The 25,568-nt window shown below is 42.1% G+C and overlaps 1 protein-coding gene across 6 annotated transcripts in view; it reads left to right on the top strand.

The window, feature by feature from the left end:
• MFN1 (mitofusin 1) overlaps positions 1-25,568 on the top strand; it is a 52,887-nt gene continuing 27,319 nt past the window's right edge. Inside the window, exons 1-10 of one of the 6 annotated variants that reach the window (XM_039488132.1) lie at positions 16-151; positions 562-659; positions 1,353-1,474; positions 3,043-3,178; positions 9,643-9,805; positions 10,725-10,849; positions 13,985-14,093; positions 18,556-18,663; positions 19,385-19,538; positions 19,665-19,732. In XM_039488132.1, coding sequence (XP_039344066.1) covers positions 1,360-1,474; positions 3,043-3,178; positions 9,643-9,805; positions 10,725-10,849; positions 13,985-14,093; positions 18,556-18,663; positions 19,385-19,538; positions 19,665-19,732 — 978 coding nt within the window. In that variant the 5' untranslated portion in view covers positions 16-151; positions 562-659; positions 1,353-1,359. The other 5 variants (XM_039488134.1, XM_039488130.1, XM_039488136.1 and 2 more) reach the window with 5 other exon arrangements.

Below are 25,568 nucleotides of genomic sequence, written 5' to 3'. Positions count from 1 at the left end.
CCTACGGCGGGGGCACGCTAAGGGCAGAGGAAGCGGAAGTGATGTCCGCCGTCGCCGCCCCCGCGCACGGGGCGAGGAGGAAGGAGGTGCGGCGGGCCCCCCAGCCGCAGCGGTTGCTGGGTAACGGGGGAGCGAGGGAACCTGGGGCGCTGTAAGTGGGCTTGAGGGAGCAGGAGGTGGTAGGGACACGGGGCAGCGCGACCTCCCCTCATGCCCCCGCGAGGCAGTGAGCGGCTCTGGCCAGGCGCCAGGCCCCGTGCGAACCGCCAGGGAGCCCATGGGGGCTGCGCCTTAGGACACCCCCCCAGCCAGTCAGTCACTTTCCTGTCGGGGGGCTTGGGAGCCCGGCCCCCCGTCACCCACCTTTTTCCGCTCTCCCGGTACTGGGGTCGGCTGCGTCCGTGGCTCCCTGCCCAGGGCTCGTAGCCTGGTGTGACTCGCTCCTAGCCCCTCTGTCGGGGCCAGCAGCGAGCGGAGTATTCGCGCCCCGGCTTGTCCCGCTGTGCATTCCCCCTCCACGGGCAGACGGGAGACGCTGGTTACTCACCCTGCTGTTTCTAGTCATTTTCATCAAGTGGCTGGCCTGCCCTTTGCACAGAGCAGCAAACCCCGCAGAGGAAGGTTTAAGTCTACATAGCTGATAACAAAGCAGGAGAAACGTGAGTTTGAAGCTTTGTAAAACCTTTCTCCTTTTTTTTTTTAATCTTAAAATGTCACTATTGGTTTTTAAATTGCCTGACCCTGGCCCATTAAAAAGACAAGGTGAGAGTGAGATAATATCAGTTATTGGCTCATTAATGAATTGATATTTTTGAACATAGCGAAGAAAGGAGCTGGGGAAATGTCTTGAAGATGTGGCCTGACTTTTTTCAGCTCTTTGCTCCTGCAGCTACATTGCTGGAGGGAAAAGGGTACAAGATATTCTGGCGTACATGCACCTAGGAGGCTAGATGGCTTGGTGATGAGATAGTGAGTCTTTCATTTGTAGGGCTCTAGCTACAAGGCCTCAGAACAAAGTTAAGGTACCGTATTTAAATGCAGTTCAAGCTAAACCTGTTTCTAGATAACTTGGTCGCTGAGGATGGAACCAAAACAGGTGTTTAAAAAAGTGTGTTCCAGCCAACATCCTGAAATAATTATTTGTTGAGCTGACTAAATATGCTATTTCTATTGCTGCTAGATTAGAAAGCCTAAAGAACAGTAAAACCAATTTTAACTAACATTGAAGTTGGTGTATTTGTTTTTAAAACTTAAGTTTCAATTACTTTCATTGAGAGGGAACTTGATGTGTTGTTTCCTACTTGTAATTTCTAGAGAGAGTTTCAGTCATTTGTACATAATTTCTCTTACAGTTGCATAATGGCAGAAACTACTGCCTCCCCCCTGAAACACTTTGTGCTGGCTAAAAAGACAATTACTACTATCTTTAACCAACTGCTGGACTATGTCACTGAAGGAGCAAGTTTTGTAGAAGGTTAGTTTTCATCTTTGGGGAAGGGACCTTGCATCTTTGTACATGTATAGAAATTAGCACAATGGGTCCGTGATCCTTATTGGGTCTTTGGGTACTTTGGTAACACATACATTAATTGTAATTGTACATTCTTCAATGCCAGAGTCTTAGGATATATACAGGTATTGCAAGGGGAGGTGGTATGGTGCAGCGAGTTGGGAAACCTAGAGTTTATTCTCTGCTCAGCTTGATTTGTTGTATAATCTTGGGAAAGTCACTTAAACCTACACTTTCAAACTTGGATGCCTAAAGACGCACCTAAATAAAAGCTGATTTTCAGAACTGCTAAGCACCTGTGGCTTCCATTGACTTTAATGAAACTACTTGTCCTAGCCAGCAATAAGGGTGTGTCATCACTGTAGAGTTAATCTGGGTTTTTACTCAAGTGTTTCCCCTAACCGCCCACCTGTTCCTGCCTACGAACCTCTGAGCAGACTTTGGTGATGCTTTCAGTCCAGGATAGCTTGCTGTTCTGGGGCTCTAGGCAAAAGCCCAAGTGAGGCTTTCACTCGATATTGTATCCAGTCAGTTGGCAGTGAGGATGCATGGTAACCACTTGAAGTGCTTATAGTCTTCCACTGCTGTAACAGTTTCCCCCCTTATGCCCAGAAAGAGTAACAAGTTCTCCCACAATTCACTGGGAAAGAATCATTGCACAGCTCAACCTGCTGCAGCACAAAGAACTATGGGATATGCCCCCAAAAGTCCTAGCAACACATAGGAGTGCATGTAGCACCAGTGTGGACCTAGTAAGGGTGGCTACTCGGAACTGGGCTAGGCTATTCTGAGTGCCAAGCACCCAAGTTACTTCTGTAGTGAAGACATGCTCTAAAACAGTGGTCCCCAACCTTTTAGTCTGGCAGGCGCCAGATGAAGGACTGTGGCGGCGGTGGAGCATCCGCCAAAATGCTGCCAAATTTCTGCGGCATTTCGACGGCGACGCCTCTCAATGATGTCGTTTGTCGGTGGCAAGCGGCGTCAGCGAGAGGCAATGCCGCCGAAATTCGGCGGCATTTTGGCGGATGCTTGACCGCCGGCCAGGACGCGGGCACATTTAGATGCCCTCCTGGGCGCCATGGCGCCCGCGGGCACCGCATTCGGGACCCCTGCTCTAAAATCAATAGTGTTTATGGAATTAGGTTGATTCCTCCTCATCCCCTGCCTCTCTCTCTCTCCCCTCCCCCCCCACCTGAAGGAGAGGGAATGATAAGGAATGGTCAGAAAAGCAGGAGACAAGTGATACCAATGACTTAGCAAATTTAGTCCAGCGTGTTGCTGTGGCTTATTCCAATTCCAAAATTCTTATGTTTTAGTTAAGAGATATACTGCAGGTGTATGACATGCAATTAGCAACTTTGTGTTTTATTAATGCCTGTCTCAACCTGTTAAATGACAATGACTAATATCAGAGTTTGTAGATAGCTCTGTGATGGCATATATTAAATAACATAGTGTTGATCCACAGCTAATGCCTTAGAACATAAATTGGTCTCGTGATTTCTTTTGTAATAATCTTTTCTTATATATAGCAACATACAGGAATCCAGAACTTGAATATGTAGCAACTAAAGAAGAACTGATGAAAATACAGGCATATAAAAACAAATTGGCAGATATCGGTGAGGTGCTTTCACGGAGACACATGAAAGTTGCATTTTTTGGCAGGTAATGAACTTAATTACCAAAATAAATTGGATTTTCTATTTCAAGGTTTAGTGTTTATCTCTTGGATTTTGCATAACACCTTGTAATGATTTGTTCCCAATATAATCTCAAAAATGTAGGACTGGAAGGAGCCTTGATAGGTCATCTAGTGAGTCCCCTGCACTGAGGCAGGACTAATTAATAACTAGATCATCCCTAACATCTGTTTGTCTAACTCAAGTGACACAGATTCCACAACCTCCCTAGGTAATTTTGTTCCACTGCTTAACTACCTTTACAGTTAGGAATTTATTTTCCTGATGTCTAACCTAAATCTCCTTATTGCAAGTTAAGCCCATTTCTTCTTGCCCTGTCCTTATTGGTTAAGGAGAACAATTTATCACCCGCCTCTTTTTATAACACACTGGAAGACTGTTATCATGTTCCCCCCTCCTTCTTCTCTTCTCCAGGTTAAACTGGTTTTGTTTTTTCAATCTTTCCTTGTAGATCATGTTTTCTAGACCTTTAATCATTTTTATTGCTCTTCTCTGGACTTTCTCCTGTTTGTTCACATCTTTCCTGAAATGTGGAGCCTAGAACTCGGTACAGTGTTCCAGCTGAGGCCTTCTAAGTGCTAAGTAGAGTGAAAGAATTACTTCTCATGTCTTGCTTATAACATCCCAAAATGATGATTGCTTTTTTGGCCATAGTATTATATTCTTGACTCATTTAGTTTGTGATCCAATATAACCCCTAGATCCTTTTCTGCAGTACTCCTTCCTAGGCACTCATTTCCCATTTTGTATTTGTACAGTTGAATGTTCCTTCCTAATTGTAGCACTTTGCATTTATCCTTATTGAATTTCATCCTATTTACTTCAGACCATTTTTCCAGTTTGGTACAAATTCTAATCCTGTCCTCCACAGCACTTGCAACCCCTCTAAGCTTGATATCGTCTGCAGATGTTATAAATGTACTCCCTATGCTGTTATCCAAATCATTTTATAATGATATTGAATAGAACGGGACTCATGACAGATCCTTGTGAGATCCCACTCAATATGCCTTTCCAGCTTGACTGTTAACCATTGATAACTACTCTTGAGTATAGTTTTCCAGCCAATTGTGCACCCACCTTATAGTAGTTCCTCTAGGCCAGTGGGTAATAGGTAATAAAAGGTAATAATTGGAGATATACCAATCTCCTAGAACTGGAAGGGACCTTGAAAGGTCATCAAGTCCAGCCCCCTGCCTTCACTAGCAGGACCAATTTTTGCCCCAGATCCCTAAGTGGCCCCCTCAAGGATTGAACTCACAACCCTGGGTTTAGCAGGCCAATGCTCAAACCACTGAGCTATCCCTCCCCCCGTCTCTCAACAAATTTTTTGGTGGCCTCAGAGTGCAGCCTCCAACTCTTGCTGGTGGCCGCGCTGACAATTTTTCCTAAAATATTTAATTAACTTTAGGAAAAAAAATAAATATACACGTATACATGTCCAAATATTGTAATTTATGTAGGTTTTTTTCAGACTCAGTAATAAAATAATTTATAGTCGTCTTTATTCTTTACAGGACCTAAACAGATTAGAAACACAAATAAGGCACTTTGCATGTTCTTGTCTTTTTTTGTTGTCGTTTCTTTTGCTTTTTTTGGTTGTGCTTTTTTTTCCTCCTAAGACTTGCAAGCTAGTAAGTCTTCTGCTGTGAAAAGTGATGTTTGTTAATATCATCCTATTGTTTGTTAATATCACTTTTCACAGCAGATTTACTCAGCCTCAGTAAGCCCTGGATGGGAGGTGGGCAGGGAGGCAGTGGGGTCCAGAGACGATAGCAGGGGTAGTGAGCCTGGGGCCGGAGCTTGGAACCAGAGATTGCCACTGTCTGGACGGAGCCCAAAGCCCTGTGGCCAAAGCCTGCCTCCCCTACCCCCGGGAAAGTGGGGAATTCACCAGTTGCCTGCACCTCCAGCGTTTGTGTCTCTGGAGGAGGGCAGGGCCCAACGGCTGCTGGCAGCCCTATGAGACGGTCCACTGCTTTGCATCCCCTCCCCACCATCACAGCCCAGATGGCTGTGGCCGCAAGAAAAGGCCCTGGTGGCTGCATGCGAGAAACACTGCTCTAGGCTATATTGTTTGTTTATGAGCTATATATCACATCTACTGCTTTCCCCCATCCACAAGGCTTGTTACCCTGTCAAGGCAGGATATTCAGTTGGTTTGATATTTGTTCTTGACAAATCTTTGTTGACTGTTACTTAACATCTTCTAGGTGCTTACAAATTGACTGTTTAATTATTTGCTCCATTATCTTTCTGGGTACCAAAGTTAAGTTGACTGTCTATAATTATGTGGGCTGTCTTTAGTCCCCTTTTTATAGATAGGTACTATGTTTGCCCTTTCCTGTCCTCTGGGATCTCTCCTGTCCTCCATGAGTTCTCAAAGATAATTGTGAATGGTTCAGAGATCTCCTCAGCCAGTTCCTTAAGTGTTCTAGAATGTATTTCATCAGGTCCTGCCAATTTGAAGACATCTAACTAGTGTAAGGCCACGTCTACACTAGAGACCATACAGCGGCACAGCTCCTTTTGACATAATTAAACCACCCCCATCAAGTGGCGTAGCGATGTTGTCGGGAGTGAGTCTCCTGCTGACATAGCGCTGTCCACACCGAAGCTTCTGGCAGTGTCACTCAGAGGGGTGGGTTTTTTTCACACACCCAAGTGACATAAGTTACACCGACAAAAGTGCTAGTGTAGACATAGCCTAAGTAATTCTTAACTTGTTGTTTCCCTATTATAGCCTCAGATCCTATCCCATTTACATTGATAGTCACTATGTTAGTAGTCCGATGGGTTCTCACCTTTTTGGTGAAAACTAAAACAAGACATTAATGTTGTATAAAGACACCTTCACACTTGTCTATTCGCTGTTGAATCTTCCTTTGATTCCATCCTGCTCTATAACTGCAGCTTAATTACGTGCATAATGTCACATGCTTTCCACTGGCAAAATTCAATGGAATGATTAATTATTTCCATGAATCTTTTCATAGTGTGATTCTCTGTGTAGCGCCATTGTTTAATTGAAGAGTATCTTTGAGATTGCCAGCATCCTCTTACCACAGTTTTGCTTTAACTTTGTGGTGTTCTTGTTTGTTTAATTTCCTCACACTTTTAAGGATTCTGGTTTGTGTTGAATGTTGATGACCCTGAAAAACAGAAATGTTTGTTTGCCTGTGTTTCTGTACATAAGCACCTGAGAGAAACCAACAGAAAACGGGCCAATATTTTTAAAATAAAGTTTCTAGCTAGTGTGAAGTTAGTCATGATTATTTGTTATAACACTAACTGTGCTATGTGATTTACAAACAAGTATAAAGCAACAGAGAGTCCTTTAGCACCTTTAAGATGTTAGTCTTAAAGGTGCCACAGGACTCTTTTTGCTTTTTACAGATCCAGACTAACACGGCTACCCCGTGATACTTAACAAGTATGAATGTTTGAAGTTACTTAGGGTCATGTGAAATTCATAGTTAACTCTCACAAATGTGGAAGAATGCGAGTTACAAATCTTGGTTGCAGAACGTCTTCCCCATTTAGGTAACATTCCCAAAATACTGGAAGAAAATGCTCTTTTAGTACTCTTCTCCTGTTCTAAAAATAACATTTTCAAGTGTTGGGAAATAATAATGAGCAGTTAGTGATCATCTGAGTTTTACTTTTTTAAAATACAGTAACTCCTCAATTAACATTGTAGTTATGTTCCTGAAAAATGTGACTTTAAGCAAAATGATATTAAGTAAATCCAATTTCCCCATAAGAATTAATGTAAATAGTGGGGGTTAGATTCCAGGGAAACTTTTTTCACCAGACAAAAAACAAATATATATGACAGACCCAGACCAGTGGGGTACAGGAGCCTGATAGAGGGCAAATATACTGGTCACTGGATGAGTAGTTTTCTGTTCCCTGAGTGACCAGAGCAGGGGCTGCACTAGAGTAATCAGGAAGCTGCTAGAACCAATTAAGACAGACAGGCTGATTAGATCACCTGCAGCCAATCAAGGCAGGCTAATCAGGGCACCTGGGTTTAAAAAGGAGCTCACTCCAGTGAGGCGAGGAGGAGCCAGAGGAGAGGAAGTGCGTGTGAGGAGCTGGGAGCAAGAGGCACAAGGTGCTGAGAGTGAGAGGGTGTGCAGCTGGAGGACTAAGGAGTACAAGCGTTATCAGACACCAGGAGGAAGGTCCAGTGGTGAGGATAAAGAAGGTGTTTGGAGGAGGCCATGGGGAAGTAGCCCAGGGAGTTGTAGCTGTCATGCAGCTGTTACAGGAGGCACTATAGACAGCTGCGATCCACAGGGCCCTGGGCTGGAACCCGGAGTAGAGGGTGGGCCCGGGTTCCCCCCAAACCTCCCAACTCCTGATCAGACACAGGAGAAGTTGACCCAGACTGTGGGGAAGATCACTGAGGTGAGCAAATCTGCCAAATAAGCGCAGGACCCACCAAGGTAGAGGAGAAACTTTCTCTCTCTCTCTACACACACACACACAGAGTATACGTTTTAAACAAACAATTTAATACTGTTCACAGCTATGATGATTGTGAAGCTTGGTTGAGGTGGTGAAGTTAGAGGGTGGGATATTTCCCAGGGAATGCCTTGCTGCTAAATAAGTGGGTCTCAAACTTTTGTACTGGTGACCCCTTTCACATAGCAAACCTTTGAGTGCGACCTCTCCTCCCCCCCATAAATTAAAAATTCTTTTTTATATATTTAACACCATTATAAATGCTGGAGGCAAAGCAGGGTTTGGGGTGGAGGCTGACAGCTCACAACCCCCCAAGGGGTCCCGACCCCCAGTTTGAGAACCCCTGTGCTAAATGATGAACTAGCACTTGGCTGAGCCCTCAACAGTTAACACTTTAATGTAGCCTCTACAAGGCAGCAGGAATGGAGGGGAGGGGAGATAGCATAGCAGACAGAGACAGACACACACCTTGTGTGTGGGGAGAGAGAGAAATGCACACTGCCCTTTTAAGTAAGCTGACCCACTCTTAAGTGCATTGTCTTTTTAAGTGGATTAGGAAGTTGAGACAGCAGCTGCTGCCCCAGGCTTTCCTCTGTCTTTCTCCATCTGTGTCCCCACCCTGCTTTATATGGAGAAGAAGGGGTAAGTGGGGTGTAGGAGCAGGGGGAGGGGGAAACCCTGACATTAGACCCCCCCCACCTGCACAGCAAGCAGGAGGCTCGGGGAGCAGCTCCAAGGCAGAGGGCAGGAGCAGCACATGGCAGTGTGGGGAGGGATAGTTGCAATTGCTAGCCTGCTGGCAGCTGCTGCATAGGGAACAGGGGAGAGGGGAGCTGATAGGGGGAGCTGCTGGTCCACCCTGGTTCCAAACCCCCACCAGCTAGATGCAATAGGCTGCTCTTCCTGCAAGCAGTGGACAAAGCAGGCGACGTTAGAAGGGAGCATTACACAACTTTAAACGAGCATGTTCCCTAATTGATCAGCAACGTAACAACAAAACAGCATTAACCGGGGTGACTTTTAAGGAGTTACTGTACTGCAGTAGGTCGGTAACTGCAGCAACAGGCTCTGTACGTGTTGCAATTGAAATAGTTCAGTTCCTCAATTTAACATACTGAGGAAAATATTAAACATTATTTTAAGGGATGCTTTCAGGTATTTAATGTTGGTTATATGTTGATAGGGGTTGGGGGCATAGGCGCCAACTTTCCCCAGCGCCGGTTGGTGCTCGCGCCTCGCCCCCATTCCAACCCCTTCCCCAAAGTCCCCGCCTCAACTTCCCAGCCCTGCCCCTATTGGACCCCTTCGCCAAATCCCTGCCCCACCTCTTCCCCGAGCACGCTGCATTCTCTCTCCTCCCCTGTCCCTCCCAGCCACGTGAAACAACTGGTGGGGGATGTCTTTTTTTCTGACAAAAGTTCTACTGTAGATTCAGTTATACCAAAATAAAAGTGCTTTTGCCAATGTAGCTTATTTTGCGTGCCACACCAGTATACGCAATACTGTCAAAAGGGGCTTTTTTGTTGGTATAAGCCATATCTACACTAGGAGGGTTTGTCAGTATAGCTATACTGGGAAACTTTTTTTTTTTTTTTTGTGTAGACCTGGCCTTAGGCCCTATTCCTGCAAGCTGTTCTGTATGTGGTTAAACACTGGAATAAATTGCCTAGGGAGGTTGCAGAATCTCCATCTCTGGAGATGTTTAAGAGTAGGTTAGATAAATGTCTATCAGGGATGGTCTAGACCGTATTCGGTCCTGCCATGAGGGCAGGGGACTGGACTCAATGACCTCTCGAGGTCCCTTCCAGTCCTAGAATCTATGGACACAAGGGTATGCCATGAGGAACAACTTGAAGAATCTCAGCCTAATTAAGTAGGGAGAATACAATCTAAAGCAAAGGTGTGTTTGGTTTTCTGTATGCCCTGCTTTAAATACTTTTATATTCTCTCTCCCTCTAGAACAAGCAGTGGAAAGAGTTCTGTCATTAATGCAATGCTCTGGGATAAGGTCCTTCCTAGTGGGATTGGCCACACAACGAATTGCTTTCTCAGTGTAGAAGGAACAGATGGTGATAAGGCTTATCTCATGACTGAAGGATCAGATGAAAAGAAGAGTGTCAAGGTATAGTTTTTCAGTGGTTAAGAAGCAGGTGCTTGGAAACCTAGTATTTAAAGAACCATTTTGTTAGGTGCAATATTTAACACTTACCATTTTTAAGTATGGGGAACATAAACCAAATTTATTTAGTATTTCTAAGTCATTCTTCCAGCACTGAAATAACAAAATAAAACTAAAACAAAGTCCTTAGCACTTTCTTATGCCTTGCATGTAAACAGCTCATTTGTATCTTACTCTATCTAATGGTTTGTGTATGTAGGACCACCAGTAAGTTCTGTAACTTCTTTTCAAAGCTCTGGAAGGCTCACGTTTGAAAAATACACATTTTCTTCCAAAAACATACAATGTAAAATCTGAAAAAGTATGCCTCTGGTTTACTTTTTAAACATTTTGGGTACTTAAACATTTATTTTGATTTGTTAAACCCCTGTTAAAGGATGATGGAGAGCTAATTATAATCTCGCATTGGGTTCCTATACTTCAGTTATTACCAACTGTTGTTTTTAAACCAATCTGACTTGTTCGGCCTGAGATTCAGGAATGCCCGTTTTAATCCATAAAGTGTATTTAAAATAATTACTCTTTATATATAGTGAGAGGTAGTGTGCTGGCCTCCTAGCATTTGAAGAAGTACATTAACACTCAGTGGTAACCCTCTAGCCATATAAGGAATTCCACCACTCCAAAGAGAGTCCTGTCTTTTTCTCAAAGTGTAGAAAAATGACTGTTTAGACACTAAGGGATGTTAAAGGCCCTGGATGGAAAGAAGACATTGAAAAAATGATTCACAATATTTAAGCTATAAGATTAAACCTTTTATCAATGGTCTATTCAAAAAGTCTTGGCTCTAGTTTTATTTTTTTAAGGCTGTTATTGCAGACCTAAGTATCTTTCTTTTTCTGTTGTTTTGCATTCTTCACAGACTGTTAATCAACTTGCCCATGCGCTTCATATGGATAAAGACTTGGAAGCTGGCTGTCTTGTCCATGTCTTTTGGCCCAAGGCAAAGTGTGCTCTCCTGAGAGATGACTTGGTTTTGGTGGACAGGTATAAGTATTATTTTATTAAACCGGTTATCTAAAGAGTCTTCCTCATTATCTGATTCACACTAATTGTGTTACATTTAACTTAGGTTTTAGTATTGTTGATTTAATGTTGTGGTTTTTAGATATGTCATAAGTTAACGAGAACAATTTTAAGTGCTTGAAGTTTGTTCCTTTGTGTAGACACTCTGGTCTGTCCTCATCAAACCACCATATTTTGACCGAGTCTCAGTTGTAACAAGAGTGTGTCCCATCATTTTGCTCAGAAGTTCTTGAGCTTTTGGCTGAGTTAAGTTTATACTTTATCACCATATTATTTTGTTTTTTACAGTTACGGTCATCCTACCAACTGTAACTCTTTCCCTGACCCCCAGGAGCCTGGTCATCCTGTGAACCCCTCATGCTTATGTAAAATATAGACAATCTGGCCTTTTTGTGGAAAAGATTTTTGATAAGGACTTCAGTGCTGAGATAATACAGTGATGGCATTCTAGAAATGCCTAAAAAGACTTTTTTTGAAGGCCCCAACCTGTGGCTGTGGATCTGTTAAATTCACATTATGTGGTTTATTTGTGGAATCAAAGAATTCTGGACTGTATTGCCTGTTTTGTCTACAAACATGTCGAATACATAAGGTTTTCCCTGCCATCCTGGATATAAGCTACCTATTTTTTTTTCCACCTCTTAAGTGGTACATAGAAACTACAATGTGGTTTTGCTCTGAGTGATTTTGTACCAAAGGCACTTTATTACTCAGCAGCTGACAACTTGTCTCAAGTAGCATACTTGAAATGCTACTGCAACACAGCTGCAGTGGTAACAGGTTCTCCCATTGGCATAGGTAATCCACCTGCCTGAGAGGTGGTAGGTAGGTCAATGCAAAAATTCTTCTGTCAGCCTAGCACTGTCTACACTGGGGATTAGGTCAGTTTAACTATGTTGCTTAGGGGTATGGATTTTTCACGCCCTCCCTACCCCTCACAGTGACGTAGCTGGGTTGACCTAACTCTTTAGTACAGGCCAGACTTGAGTGTATTCAGAGTACACATTGCTCACTACCCATGGGGAAAAAAAGTACTACTACTAATTATTGTGCTTCTGATCTTATATCCTTGAAATCAGTGGGAGCATTGTTATTTTCTTCCTCGAATGCCGGATCTGTCCACATGTAAGCAATATAGAGCCAACCCAGTTGGCAGAGTGAGCTGGCTTCTGTTTTTCTTGCACATCATCAATGGAATTGTAATTAAGTGGCAGCTCTGTATTATGCCCTCAGTGACGCCTGTGCAACCCCACTGAGCATACTGGGAGTACACAGTGGTCTTTAAAGACACAATTTGAAGACAATAGGGTTGCATGGGGGTAATTTGGGTTATGATTGCCTATCAGAATCCTTGTTGCTAGTTGAGGAAGTGTGAGAAGGGGAATTTAGTTTGTTTCTCAGATTCCAGATTGAATTTGCAAAGCTTCTGAGGGTGGGTGGGGAATCTTTTTATTAGTAAATTGAACAAATTTGAATGGGAAATGATTGAGAGATAACAAACAAGGAACTTCACAATGCTATTTCCAGTTACATTGTACAGTAGAATTGTGCTTTAAGTGTTCTTCCTTTTTAAGAAACTGCTAGAAATTGACTATCTTAACTTGTGTTTAATGAAGGTTTTTGCCTGGGAACTTTTTAGGGTTTGTTTTTTTTTCTCTCCAGAGTAGAAGGAATGCTTACACACAAGTCGGTATGGCATTTGCAAGCTACAAAGAGTTTCCAGAACTTGGAAGTGTAGCTGGTTGAAAAAGTAGAAAAATATTTAGCAAAAAAACAGGCCCTATTTTTTTTGGTTGAAATCTGAAATACAGTATCAACAATTTTTCTTGTTGAAACTTTGGAATTTTCCACCAGTACTATAACTGTTTGAAAAATGTGATAAATTTTATGCAGGGGAGAAATTTTGGGGGGAATTTTTTTTCAATTGTAAAGAAATTTTTCAAAAATTTTTAATGAAACCTGCTTTACTTGCAAACCATGCTGGTCCATGGAGCTTACGGATTGCTCAGCCCTGAATCCTACACATACATACAATTCTTCATCCTTCCCTGGGCCATTTGCATCAGGTCAAGTTAAGGCCTCTGCAGAGCCCTTTCTGTGTGCAAAAGCTACTTCTAATAACTAAATAATTAAGGTCCTACTTTAATCGCGGGATGATTGTCTAAAAATTGCAGCTGAGTTGCGGATAAGCCATGGACAGTCATGTAAAAGTAATAATGGATCTTATTATTTGTGATAAAACGGTCCCTTATTACTTTCCTGCAATTTCCACGGGGCTGGGAGCGTGGTCTCCTGCTGTGAAAATTGCGGTGGAAGCCTAATATTGCAGGATCCTGCAATATTACAAATTAAGTAGGGCTTTTTACATATTTAATTACTTGACAGGGTTCAGAAACTTTCCATTTCTCTTGGCCAATACATGTAGTAGTTCTGATAAACCAAAAAATAATGTTCAGAAAATGTTCAAGAAATAAGATTGACCTACTTTTTGAACTTTCATCCATCAAATACAATGTCTTATATAATTTCACACTTACCAGATAAATTCCACCCTACCCTTGAGATTATACCTGTAAAATTTCAGGCAGATGGGTTTAATTTTGGCTGGAATGTGGGAGTAAAAATCAATTTTTTAAAATTTGTAAGTGAGATTAATGCTAATTTTTTTAAGCTATTTTGGCAACTCTAAAGATTCCATGTGTTTACAAAACTCTCTCTCAATATTCTCTTACCAGTGCACCTCAACTTGCCCTTGGAGGGACTGTTCATAGGGATGAAAGAATAATTGATGCTTCTAGCCCATTCAGCGCTTGGCTTCTCTGCTGAGATTTGCAACAGTCTTTCATTTGTTGAAGGCTTTAATGATGGGATATCTGTCTGTTAGAAACTGAATGAAGACAACCAACTGGTTTTACATAACTTACTGAACAGCTGCCAGATGATTGATACTTTCTGTCATGACCAGCTTGTGCTGCATGTCATCAGGGTTTCACATCCCAATACCAAGCCCCAGAACCATCCAGTCCTCTTGTTCAGTTTCTAAAAATGAAAAACTTTATTTTTCTCTATATTGATAAATATGTCTTTCTCCAACAGCCCTGGTACAGATGTCACTACAGAGCTAGACACCTGGATTGACAAATTTTGTTTAGATGCTGATGTCTTTGTCTTGGTTGCTAATTCAGAATCAACTCTTATGAATACGGTAGGACATTCTCTTATTAATTAAAATGGTTAGGTCTTCACTTAAATGCACAAGGATCCAGTAAGATGACTTCCCAAGGTCTGTTGGTATGCGGGAGCTTCTGCTTTCCTCCTAGAATTTATACAGTGAATTTTCCATGATTATTGGGGTCTAAGGGCACAGTGTGGTATAAATGGTTAAAGCATCAGCATCGTGTTCTGAGCTTTATTGCTGATTTGCTCATACTCTAGGCAAAGTCATTTGCGCTTTCTGCCTCCATTTCCCCCATCTATAAAATGGCAGTAATACTTTTCCAACTTTATAGGAGACTCAGGATTCTCTGATGAAAAAGACTAACAGTAAGAGTGTTATCATCAAGGAAACAGATTGCACTAAATATTTTATACACAAAATTGAAAGAAGATGTAAAAGATCATGGCATTTAAGGACAGAAGGGACAACCAGATCATGTAGTGTGACCTTCTGTATGTCACAGGCCACCAACACCATGCAGCACCCATACACTAAACCTAACCGAAAGAGGTGTGGAGTAAATCTGCATCTCTGTTCAATTCTTCTATGTTCCCAGCACTGAAGAGGGTAAATTTCTCTCTTAAAAATACATGTCATCAGTTTATCTAATCTGTCTTTCTGAAGGACAGTGCTAGGAAGGTAAGATTTCTCTTCTCCTTACTACTACCCTAGCAGCTATTAATAAAATAAAGAAATGAATTCAAAAAGAAAATCTTCCCCAGCATTCCAGTAGGTTGGAATAGCTGAATGGGAATCTGAAGAGAGCAAAAGCTGATCTTAAAACACTGCATACTATTTTTTGAGTTCCAGCCATGGAGACTCCTTTACAAATGCGTTTTTCTGACAAAAGAGGTATCTTCTGACATCATCTAAAGCAGAGAGAGAGGATTTGGTAGAATTGTGGCTTCACTATCCCATCCTCTTGCAGGACATGTTGGCTTTTTGTGTGGAGGGAGACTAGAAATCATTAACTTGAATGTTCTGTTGGTTTAAAAAAGTTGTTGGATTTTTGTCAAGAATCCATTACCACTTAGAAATATGGAAACAATGAGGACCTGTGTGCCTGGGAATGGTAATGAAGTAACAAAGGCCAAAGTTGATTTGGTGTTCTCATTAATTCAGGAAAATAGCTTATTTTTTAATGGTCAGACATGGATTGTAACCATGCCGGAACCATGTGTGGGCTGTAAATCTGCAGGAAAATTCTTGTTAATTTTGTGTGTGATTTTTAGCATCCTGGGCTAATAAGCAGTTTTATGCTTATTTAATATGATTTTGCTGAATGATTTTTTTTCAGCCAGGTACAGAAGAAAAATATTAAACCTAAAATTGGGTCATTGTCCTACAACTTGTCAGAGTGTAAAAGTCATGTAATCTTTGCGTTACCATACACCTAATTCCTTGTTTATTAATGAGCGCAGCACATAGGTAATTGGGTCTGAAGATAATTACTAGCGGAATCTTATTTCAGTTGGAAGAGGCAATGTAAAAAAAAATTATATAGTAGTGATCTAGAGATTTTTATCCCAATACAAAGTCTTCATAAAATCTTGGTTTATGTTCCATCTTCTTTAGGAATAAAATCTCCTATCCTGTTTACATTTTTGTTAGTGTGGCAGGTGCAATGAGATGAAAGACTTTGTTAAATTTTGATTGTTCTAATGTGATCCAATATCTTGCCTCGGCAAATGCTGACTTTTTTTGCCCCCCACTTGCACACCCTCCTCTTCAAGTAGAGAATGAAGTTACATGATATTCCTGTCCTTGTGTGTGCATTATCTTCACTTTATACAATTATAGGGCAAGTCATGCCTGACCAACCTGATTGCTTTCTATGATGAGATAACTGACTCTGTGGATATGGGAAAAGCGGTGGACGTGATATAGCTTGACTTTAGCAAAGTTTTGATACGGTCTCCCACAGTATTCGTGCCAGCAAGTTAAAGAAGTATGGATTGAATGAATTGACTGTAAGGTGGATAGAAAGCTGGCTAGATTGTTGGGCTCAATGGGTAGTGATCAACGGCTCGATGTCTAGTTAGCAGCCAGTATCAAGCGAGTGCTCCAGGGGGTCGGTCCTGGGGCTGGTCTTGATCTTCATTAATGATCTCGGTGATGGGATGGATTGCACCCTCAGCAAGTTTGCAGATGACACTAAGCTGTGGGGAGAAGTAGATATGCTGGAGGCTAGGGATAGGGTCTGGAGTGACCTAGACAAATTGGAGGATTGGGCCAAAAGAAATCTTGTGCGGTTCAACAAGGACAAGTGCAGTCCTGCACTTAGGACGGAAGAATCCCGTGCACTGCTACAGGCTGGGGCCCAAGTGGCTAAGCGGCAGTTCTGCAGAAAAGGACCTGGGGATTACAGTGGATGAAAATCTGGATATGAGTTGACAGTGTACCATTTTTTGCCAAGAATGCTAACGGCATATTGGGCTGCATTAGTAGGAGCATTGCCAGCAGATGGAAGGAAGTGATTATTCCCCTCTATTCAGCACTGGTGAGGCCACATATGGAGTATTGTGTCCAGTTTTGCCCACCATCCCCCCCACTACAGAAAGGATTTGGACAAATTAGAGTCCAGCGGAGGGCAATGAAAATGATTAGGGGGCTGGGGCACATGATTTATGTGGAGAGGCTGAGGGAACTGGGCTTATTTAGCCTTGAGGAGAGAAGGATGAGGGGGCATTTGATAGCAACCTTCAACTACCTGAAGGGGGTTCCAAAGAGGATGGAGCTCAGCTGTTATCAATGGTGGCAGATGACAGAACAAAGAGCAATGGTCTCAAGTTACAGTGGGGGAGGTCTAGGTTGAATATTAGGAAAAACTATTTAACTAGGAGGGTGGTGAAGCACTGGAATGGGTTACCTAGGGACGTGGTGAAATCTCCATCCTTATTGGTTTTTAAGGCCTCGCTTGACAAAACCCTAGCTGGGATGATTTATTTGGGGTTGGTCCTGCTTTGAGCAGGGGGTTGGACTAGATGACCTCCTGAGGTCTCTTCCAACCCTAATCTTCTATGATTCTATGAAATAGGAGGCCACTGGATTCTGTTGGAAGGAGTTCTTATTGTTGTAATAGTGCCTTATTTGCAAATTTACAATTTCTTATTGGAACATAGCAATTCAAGTATTTCAAATGTTTTATCTAAGGCCTGGTCTACACTGGGGCTAGGTTGGCATAGCTACGGTGCTTACGAGCTATGTAAGCCTAACACCCAGTGTAGATGCAGCGAGGTTGACAGAGAAATGCTTCTATCAAACAAGCTACCATCACTGAAGGTGGTGGAGTTCATATAGAGATGGAGAATCCTTTCCATTGCAGTAGGAAGCATTTATGCCATGGCATGACATAGTCACATAACTGCGGGGCCATAGATTTGCTGCTTTAGCACCCATAGTGTAGACACGGCTTAATAGCATAGACAGTGTTCCGTTTAAGTCCAGAGAAGCTGAAAATGGCCAGGTGATCTTTCACTCTTCAGCTGTGCTAACTGATGGTGGTCACTGGGTTTTGATTAATTCATTATGACTGTTGAAAAGTAGCAGGGGCTTGCAAGATAACTTGAAAATGTTTTCAGACGCATGCACATATTCAGTTTCCCATGGAAAATTCAACAGTTATTCAAGAGTTTCAAGTTAAGTTTTCAGTGGTTCGGTATGCCCCCTGAACAGAGTGTTGCTTATTTGTATTCCACTGGAGAATATAGTTTGATATGAACAGTAGTTCTGGATGTAGCATCGGAATTTTGCTGGATGTGCAAGAGTAAAAGGACAGTTCAAATAAGGGAGACATTACCTTTTTAAATTATGAAGTAGTTTTACCTTACGTCTGTTTTTCAGAGAAGAATTAGTGCTGCTTTTTATAGCTTGTGAAACTCTTGGATTAGATTTTATTGTTGGTAACATCTTAATGTAATTCAGGATCTTTGGACTAATATACAGTGCTAAATTTTAAAGAAATAGAAAGCACCAAAGTGTTTTTTTAGACCAAAAAAGTAATAAATTGATAATCAAGAATATCAGGGTTGGAAGGGCCCTCAGGAGGTCATCTAGTCCCAATCCTCTGCTCAAAGCAGGACCAATGCCCAGGCAGACTTTTGCCCCAGATCCCTAAATGGCCCCCTCCAGGACTGAACTCACAACCTTGGGTTTAGCAGGCCAATGATCAAACCACTGAGCTATCCTTTCTCCCCAAATAATAATGGAGATATACCTATCTCCTAGAACTGGAAGGGAAGGGTCATTGAGTCAAGCCCCCTGCCTTCACTAGCAGGACCAAGTACTGATTTTGCCCCAGATCCCTAAGTGGCCCTCTCAAGGATTGAACTCACAATCTTGGGTTTAGCAGGCTAATGCTCAAACCACTGAACTATCCCTCCCCATCATCTTCAAAAGATGGCATTATTCTTTCTTCTTCTTTTTTTTTCTTCCTTTCCTCAATTCTTAGGAAAAGCACTTTTTTCACAAAGTAAATGAACGACTTTCCAAGCCGAACATCTTCATCCTGAATAATCGCTGGGATGCGTCTGCATCAGAGCCTGAATATATGGAAGATGTGAGTTACTTTTTCATCCTTTGGTAATAACAAATGTCAGATAACTATAGCAGAAACAACGGCTTGTTTAAACTATAGGAGAAAATATTGCCAAACGTAAATATATCTATCTAGATACTATGGGAATGGGTATATTATAATATATAAAACAAATCGGGGGATGGAGTGTGTTCAGTGTTGTTTAAAAAAAAAAAAAATGGAGGGAGGATATGTGATCAGAATGCAAAAGTGTTTTGCCACCTGCTTCAAATGTAATTACCAAACTAAAACCTTCATTTAATGATGGCTTTTTAAAATGACTTTCAAGATTATTTATTTATTTATTTATTTATTTAAATCCTCATTTCTACGTGTAACTTGCATGCACTATATCATACTCTGTGTTTGGGTAATATTGTTATTATTAGTCAAACACAGAGTATGATATAGTGCATGCAAGTTACACATGGAATTGTTATTTCAGTACCTCTGAGTGCATCAGCTTTTGGTTGAGTACTCAAAAAATTCTTCTTGGCAAGTGGCGAAATCCAAAATAGCTAATTAGGAGCAGCTGCTGCCTCTTTAGAACTAGAGGGAATCTTATTACATGAGGGTTTTTCAGGGTTTCTGGGATCAGTGGGATTATTTATTGCTCTAAGATTTTGATTTTTTTTTTTTCTCAGAAATGTTTATTTTCCGTTTGACTGGCTTTTTGTATCTGCTTTTCTGCCTCCTCTAACAGGTGCGCAGGCAGCACATGGAGCGCTGTCTGACCTTCCTAGTTGATGAGCTCAAAGTTGTTGATCTCTCAGAAGCACAGAACCGCATCTTTTTTGTTTCAGCCAAGGAAGTTCTTAGTGCTAGAAAGCAGAAGGCCCAAGGGATGCCAGAGAGTGGTATGTATTGAACCCTACTTCCCCTTCATGTGTATATAAAATGTCTGAGTTTAGTTTAGGAGTTAAAATATAGTAACTTACTGTGAGATTTTATGATCTACCTTAAATCTATATTATGCTTTGCAGGTGGTGCACTAGCTGAAGGATTTCAGACAAGATTTCAGGAATTCCAGAGTTTTGAGCAAATATTTGAGGTAGATGTCATGGGCTTTTTAAAACCGTATGTTTTCAGAACCTTGTGGTGCCAAGGTGACTTTTTTCCCTTCTTGGCATCATTTCATTGCATATTGTAAATACATGCACACAGTGCCAGTCTTGAGCTAATTTAGGGTCCCAGTCATCCTTGCTCACGTTGAGTAGTGTGTACTTCCTTGAATAGGTATTACTCTGAGGAAGGGTGGCAGAATCAGGCTTTTTGTTTTTATATAAGAACTTAACACCAGTACAACCTATAATATATAAAGACACCAATAGGTATTACTCATCAGTTACTGTACCAAAATCTTACATGATGTGAAAATATGCAAACAGTATAGTTAAGCTTTCAATATTTTAGAGCCAATATACCCTGCTTTCTATATTTTGTCCTCTCAACCTTGACATTCCAGACTTACTCTCTTGTGATGGCAGACCTTTTTTCATTTAAAGTAGGGGGAAAAAAGGAAGTTATTCTGAAGCTGGTGACTTCTAAGCAGTTTTGAGCCCTTGATTGTACATTTTTTAGCAGTAGCAATATTGTTGTGTACTGGCTGCTCCCAGAGAAATACACCTTATCCGTTCAGCTCTATCCATTCTCAAGGTTGACGCTCTCTTCAGAAGCAGGATTCTGAACTAGAGAACCATTGGCTGGTTCCAATATGACGATATCTATCTGTTCTACTGAACTTGGACAATTCTTGCGTTAAAATGCCATTCCTAGAGATTTCAATCTGTTGGATCACCAGGATCACTTCTTATTTTAAATGGTGCATGTTAGCACCTCATTGTGTTCAGGTAACATCATAAGCTTAGAATGATATGGATGTAATTAGATTCACCAAATACTATGAATCTACCTATGCACTCCACAACATAGCTTGTGTTCTCTATATATGAGTAAAGTTTTCAGAAGTGCCTAAGTCCTATTGGCTCATAATGAGACTTAGGCCCCTAAGCCATTTAAGAGCTTTTGAAAATTTTAATATATAACACACACTATGTTAAAAGAACATTAAGGTTGCAAAGGTAGGCAGAAGTTAGGAAACGCTAGAATTAAAGGTTGCACATCATTAAGCATGCATAGTCTACTGAGGACCATTGAGCCAGACAGAGTGACCAGGGATGGTGGCGTTGCACCAGGCATCATATAGTGAAGTTCCCAGGTCTGTCTCAATCCTGCAAATCTCTAGGGCAACTGAATGGACGGCATCAGGTCAGGGTGTAAACTCCTTTCCCCGTCAATAGAGAGTTTGATAGCATGGTATGCCGGGGTGTTTTTGTCCATCCTGATGACATGGACAAAGAGTGTGCAACACTGTTTTTTAATATGAGCGATTGAAGGAAGGCCAGATCACTGTGAGATTGACAGCCCAAATTCAAACCACTTTATGCTCAGGATTTGGTGCTGATAGCTCAGATGGAATCCCCCTAACCACTCCTAGTCTGCCCTTAAAGAGGGTCCAGATTTCTGACCCATAGAGTAATTCAGATACTACATAGGTTTGTTAGAGTCTGAACTTTGTTTCGGCACAGACATTTTTGCATCCATAAGCAAAACATGAACTTCATGGTAGAGGTGGCGAGACTTCTTTGTCAAAGAATGTCCAGTTTAAACTTTGCAGCCTATGTAGATGTGCTTCATGATACTGGACTCCACCTGCACCGTGAATTTTGGTGGCCCAGCTCCAAGGTTCTTCTGCTTTGAGACATTTAACCCTCATATTGCAGGTGGCATCTTGGAGACCCTGAAGGGCAGGACTAAAAATTCTCTGACATGTATATAAGTAAGGCAGTGTCTTCAACATTTTCTTGGTCAGTGAACACTTTTTGACCAACCTTGATTCTGAATTGTGGAGCAGCAAATCCTAATATCCAGTGGATAAGCTCAACAGAATAGTGCTGGGGAGAGAGTATATCTGTGCTGTACACGTAAGATTGTATAGAAACGTGATAAAAGCAGTGTATCAATGCACACACTATCAGTGTGAGGATCGCATACCAGTTTTAGCAGAACAGAATCATAGATAGGGCCGATTTCACGGCCATGAAAATGTGTCACGGATCATGAAATAAGCCCTCCTCTTTGAAATCTGATTTCCCCCCGCCCCTGCTGCTGGGAGCTCCTAGCTGCTAGTACTGGCCGGGCTGGGGAAGGACAGGATTTGTTCTTCCCCTGCATGTCCACTCTTGGGGAGAGATCAGACCCACCTCCAGGAACCTCCTGTGTCTGCAGGAAGCTCCGTGACTGCCACCTTCAGAGCCTACCTCTGAAGGCAGCACAGAAGTGAGGGTGGCGATCCCGCAAGCCAGTCCCTGCCACAACAGGTTTGCAACCCACCCACAGTTAGAATACCCTGAAATTTCAGATGTGAACATCTGAAAATGTGAAATTGACTAATTTTCAAATTTTATGGCTGTGAAATTGACCAGAATGGACTGTGAATTTTGTAGGACTCTAATCGTAGGACTGGAAGGGACCTCAAGAGCTCATCTAGTCCAGTCCCCTACGCTCATGACAGGACTAAATATCTAGACCATTCCTGACAGGTGTTTGTCTAACCTGCTCCTAAAAATCTCCAATGGAGATTCCACAGCCTCCCTAGGCAATTTATTCCAGTGTTTAACCACCCTGACAGTTAGAAAGTTTTTCCTAATGTCCAACCTAAACCGCCCTTGCTGCAATTTAAGCCCATTGCTTCTTGTCCTATCCTCCTCAGAAGTTAAGGAAAACAATTTTTCTGCCTCCTCCTTGTAACAACCTCTTATGTTCTTGAAAACTGTTATGTCCCCTCTCAGTCTTCTCTTCTCCAGACTAAACAATCCCAGTTTTTTCAGTCTTCCCTCATAGGTCATGTTTTCTAGACCTTTAATAATTTTTGTTGCTGTTCTCTGGACTTTCTCCAGTTTCTCCACATTTTTCCTGAAATATGGTGCCCAGAACTGAACACAGTACTCCAGTTGAGGACTAATCAGTGCAAAGTAGAGCAGAAGAATTACTTCTTGTGTCTTACTTACAACACTCCGCTAATATGTCCCAGAATGTTTGCTTTTTCTGCAGCAGTGTTACACTATTGACTCATATTTAGCTTTGATCTACTCTGACCCATAGATCACTTTCTGCAGGACTCCTTCCTAGGCAGTCATTTCCCATTTTGTATGTGTGCAGCTGGTTGTTCCTTCCTAAGTGGAGTACTTTGCATTTGTTCTTACTGAATTTCATCCTGTTTACTTCAGACCATTTCTCCAGTTTGTCCAGATCATTTTGAATTTAATCCTGTCCTCCGAAGCACTTGCAATCCCTCCCAGCTTGGTATTGTCCACAAACATCTGAAATGCCAATTCTTTTCAATGTGAGTCGAAGTGCTGACCTGTTGACCAAATCAAAAGCTGCTTTGATATCGATTATATGCCACATGAAACAGGCAGTTAAATTTTCAGTGCAGCTCAGCCAGAGGGTAAGGACCTTATCTGTTGTTGACTGCCCGACAGTGAAACCTGATTGCTGTGGATTACCATGTCTGTTAAGGAGCAGCTGCATCCTACTAAACAGAACAAGTGAAAACCTTTCCAGAGCCTGATAACAATGAGATTGGCCTGTAGTTGCCACGCTCTGTGAGATCTTTTGCCCTTGCACAGGGACAATATGATGCACTTTCCATTCTGTTGGTACTTTGCGTGATGCACATGCTTTTAATAACAATTTATGCAGGTTGATGCTCACTGAGCAGCCCAGGTGGAATACCATCAGGTCCAGCAGCTTATCCATTCTGTAATTTTGGGATGGCCTTTCTTTCTTCCTGATTAACAGAAGATGAGTGTTTATCCCCAGGTCTGCAGCTATGTGGTTTACCAGGTTGTGTAGCTGTGGACAGTCATTAGCAGATCCAAGGTTCAAAATATGGCTTAGAAGGAGAGGCATCTGACTTTGTGATGAGGATTTTAGAAGGCTATTTATGGCTGCCAGCCAAGTGTGTGATGGCTCTGTAGGCAGGATGCAGGTTGTTGTACTTTAAGCCATCATCTGATTTGTCAGCCAGGGAGCTGTAGCTGTCACGGTCATGTTTTTCAGTGGCCCAGAAAATGCCTTTCAGTCATTTACATCCTTGGACATTTCCCTACTTGCCTCTTCTTCTGCCTTTTTTGATAATATATCAAAGGCCTCTTCAGAAATACAAGGTTTCTTGTGAACTGTCTGAAGCTGATTGTGTCTGTGAAAGCATCTGATCTAGCGTTACATATACTACTCCAGGTGTCAAGTATCAGAGGGGTAGCCGTGTTAGTCTGGGTCTGTAAAAGCAGCAAAGAATCCTGTGGCACCTTATAGACTAACAGACGTTTTGGAGCATGAGCTTTCGTGGGTGAATATGACAAAGTGGGTATTCACCCACGAAAGATCATGCTCCAAAACGTCTGTTAGTCTATAAGGTGCCACAGGATTCTTTGCTACTCCAGGTGATCTCCACATCTTCTGAGAAGGTACCGAGGTTACATATGTGATCAGTGACAGCCTGTGTTTATTTCACAGCCTCAACAGGATCTTCAGATAGACACTAGATGTTGTACTGTTGGTGGACATCTGGCTTGCGAGGAGTTGGAAAATGCAGTGAGCGCAGTGACAGCTAGTCTATGGTCTGAGGTTTTATGGTGTTCTAGCACCAATGAAGTCTCAGTGAAATTTCATTATGGAGCGATTTCTGATGAGGATGTGGTCAGTTTCTCTCATGGTATGCCCAGAGATGGTTTATAAGGTGCCTCCACTAAGAATCCATAACAGATAAGCTCTCAGTGGCATAAAATGCCAGAAAACTGGGTGATGATATCATTTGAGAAACCTGAACTGAAGGATCCTCTTGCAGTTTCATACCAGTTTGATCGCACCCAGTCACAGCATCAAAATTTCTAAGTGCTAGTAGCGTGTCACGTGGCAGAGTTGACTGGATTTTTGCTGTGTGTAGGGCGCAACAACAGATAAGTATCCATAATGATGTCGGAGCCAAGCATGAAGATACGATGTGCCATGTGGTTAAAATCTGTGCTAGAAGTTGTCTAATAACAAGTGCCACACCTTGAGTTCAGTGTGGACTACCAGAGAGGAGGCAGGTTGCTCCTTCCACAGTACCTTGATGATTTTGTGACAGGTGATGCTTTTGATGCTGGTGATTACAATCTTGTAGCAGATGAATTCTTTGACGGGAGCTGTCTTGTATCCATGCCATTCAATGTTAACACATTCCATGTGTCTCTAAGATCTAATTTGGACTTCCAGGAAGCTGGGGAACTGGCATTTCTTAACTTAGTAACCTTAATGTTCTTTTAACATGGTTGTGTGTGTTTGTGTGCGTGTGCATGCAATTTCTTTGCTTTTGGAAAAACATATGCTGGAAAAAATAAATTCCATCGTGTGGAATCATACTGATGCCCCCATATTGAAGCAGGGGTGGAACCTTTACACCCACTGCAAAACCTGTGCTACGTGAGCTAAGGGAGTGAGTAACTCATAGCAGTAGTAGGTTGTCATCCTCTCTGCGGACCAGTATCTAGATGGGAATGTGACAGTTTCCCTGTGTGTTTCATAGATATTTGTTGAAGAATAATGAAACTTGAGACTCTTATATTCCATTCCAGGCTTTGGAGGGTTGTGTACTCTAGTGGGCACAGACTCTTCTGTATGCTCCCCTCAAACTCGATCCCTTCTGCCCTGTCCCTGTTCTGTCTCTTCCCCATCCCTGATTCCTTGTTTCAGTCCTATTCTCCTCACCTAGTCACTCCCACTCTCCGCACCTCAGTCTTTTCATCCAGTCTCCTTTCCCAGTCAGTCCGAGTCTCCTCTTC

Source organism: Mauremys reevesii, linkage group 9 (assembly GCF_016161935.1).
Source record: "Mauremys reevesii isolate NIE-2019 linkage group 9, ASM1616193v1, whole genome shotgun sequence".
NCBI classification, from domain to species: Eukaryota; Metazoa; Chordata; order Testudines; family Geoemydidae; genus Mauremys; species Mauremys reevesii.
This window is presented reverse-complemented; position numbering and strand designations above follow the sequence as displayed.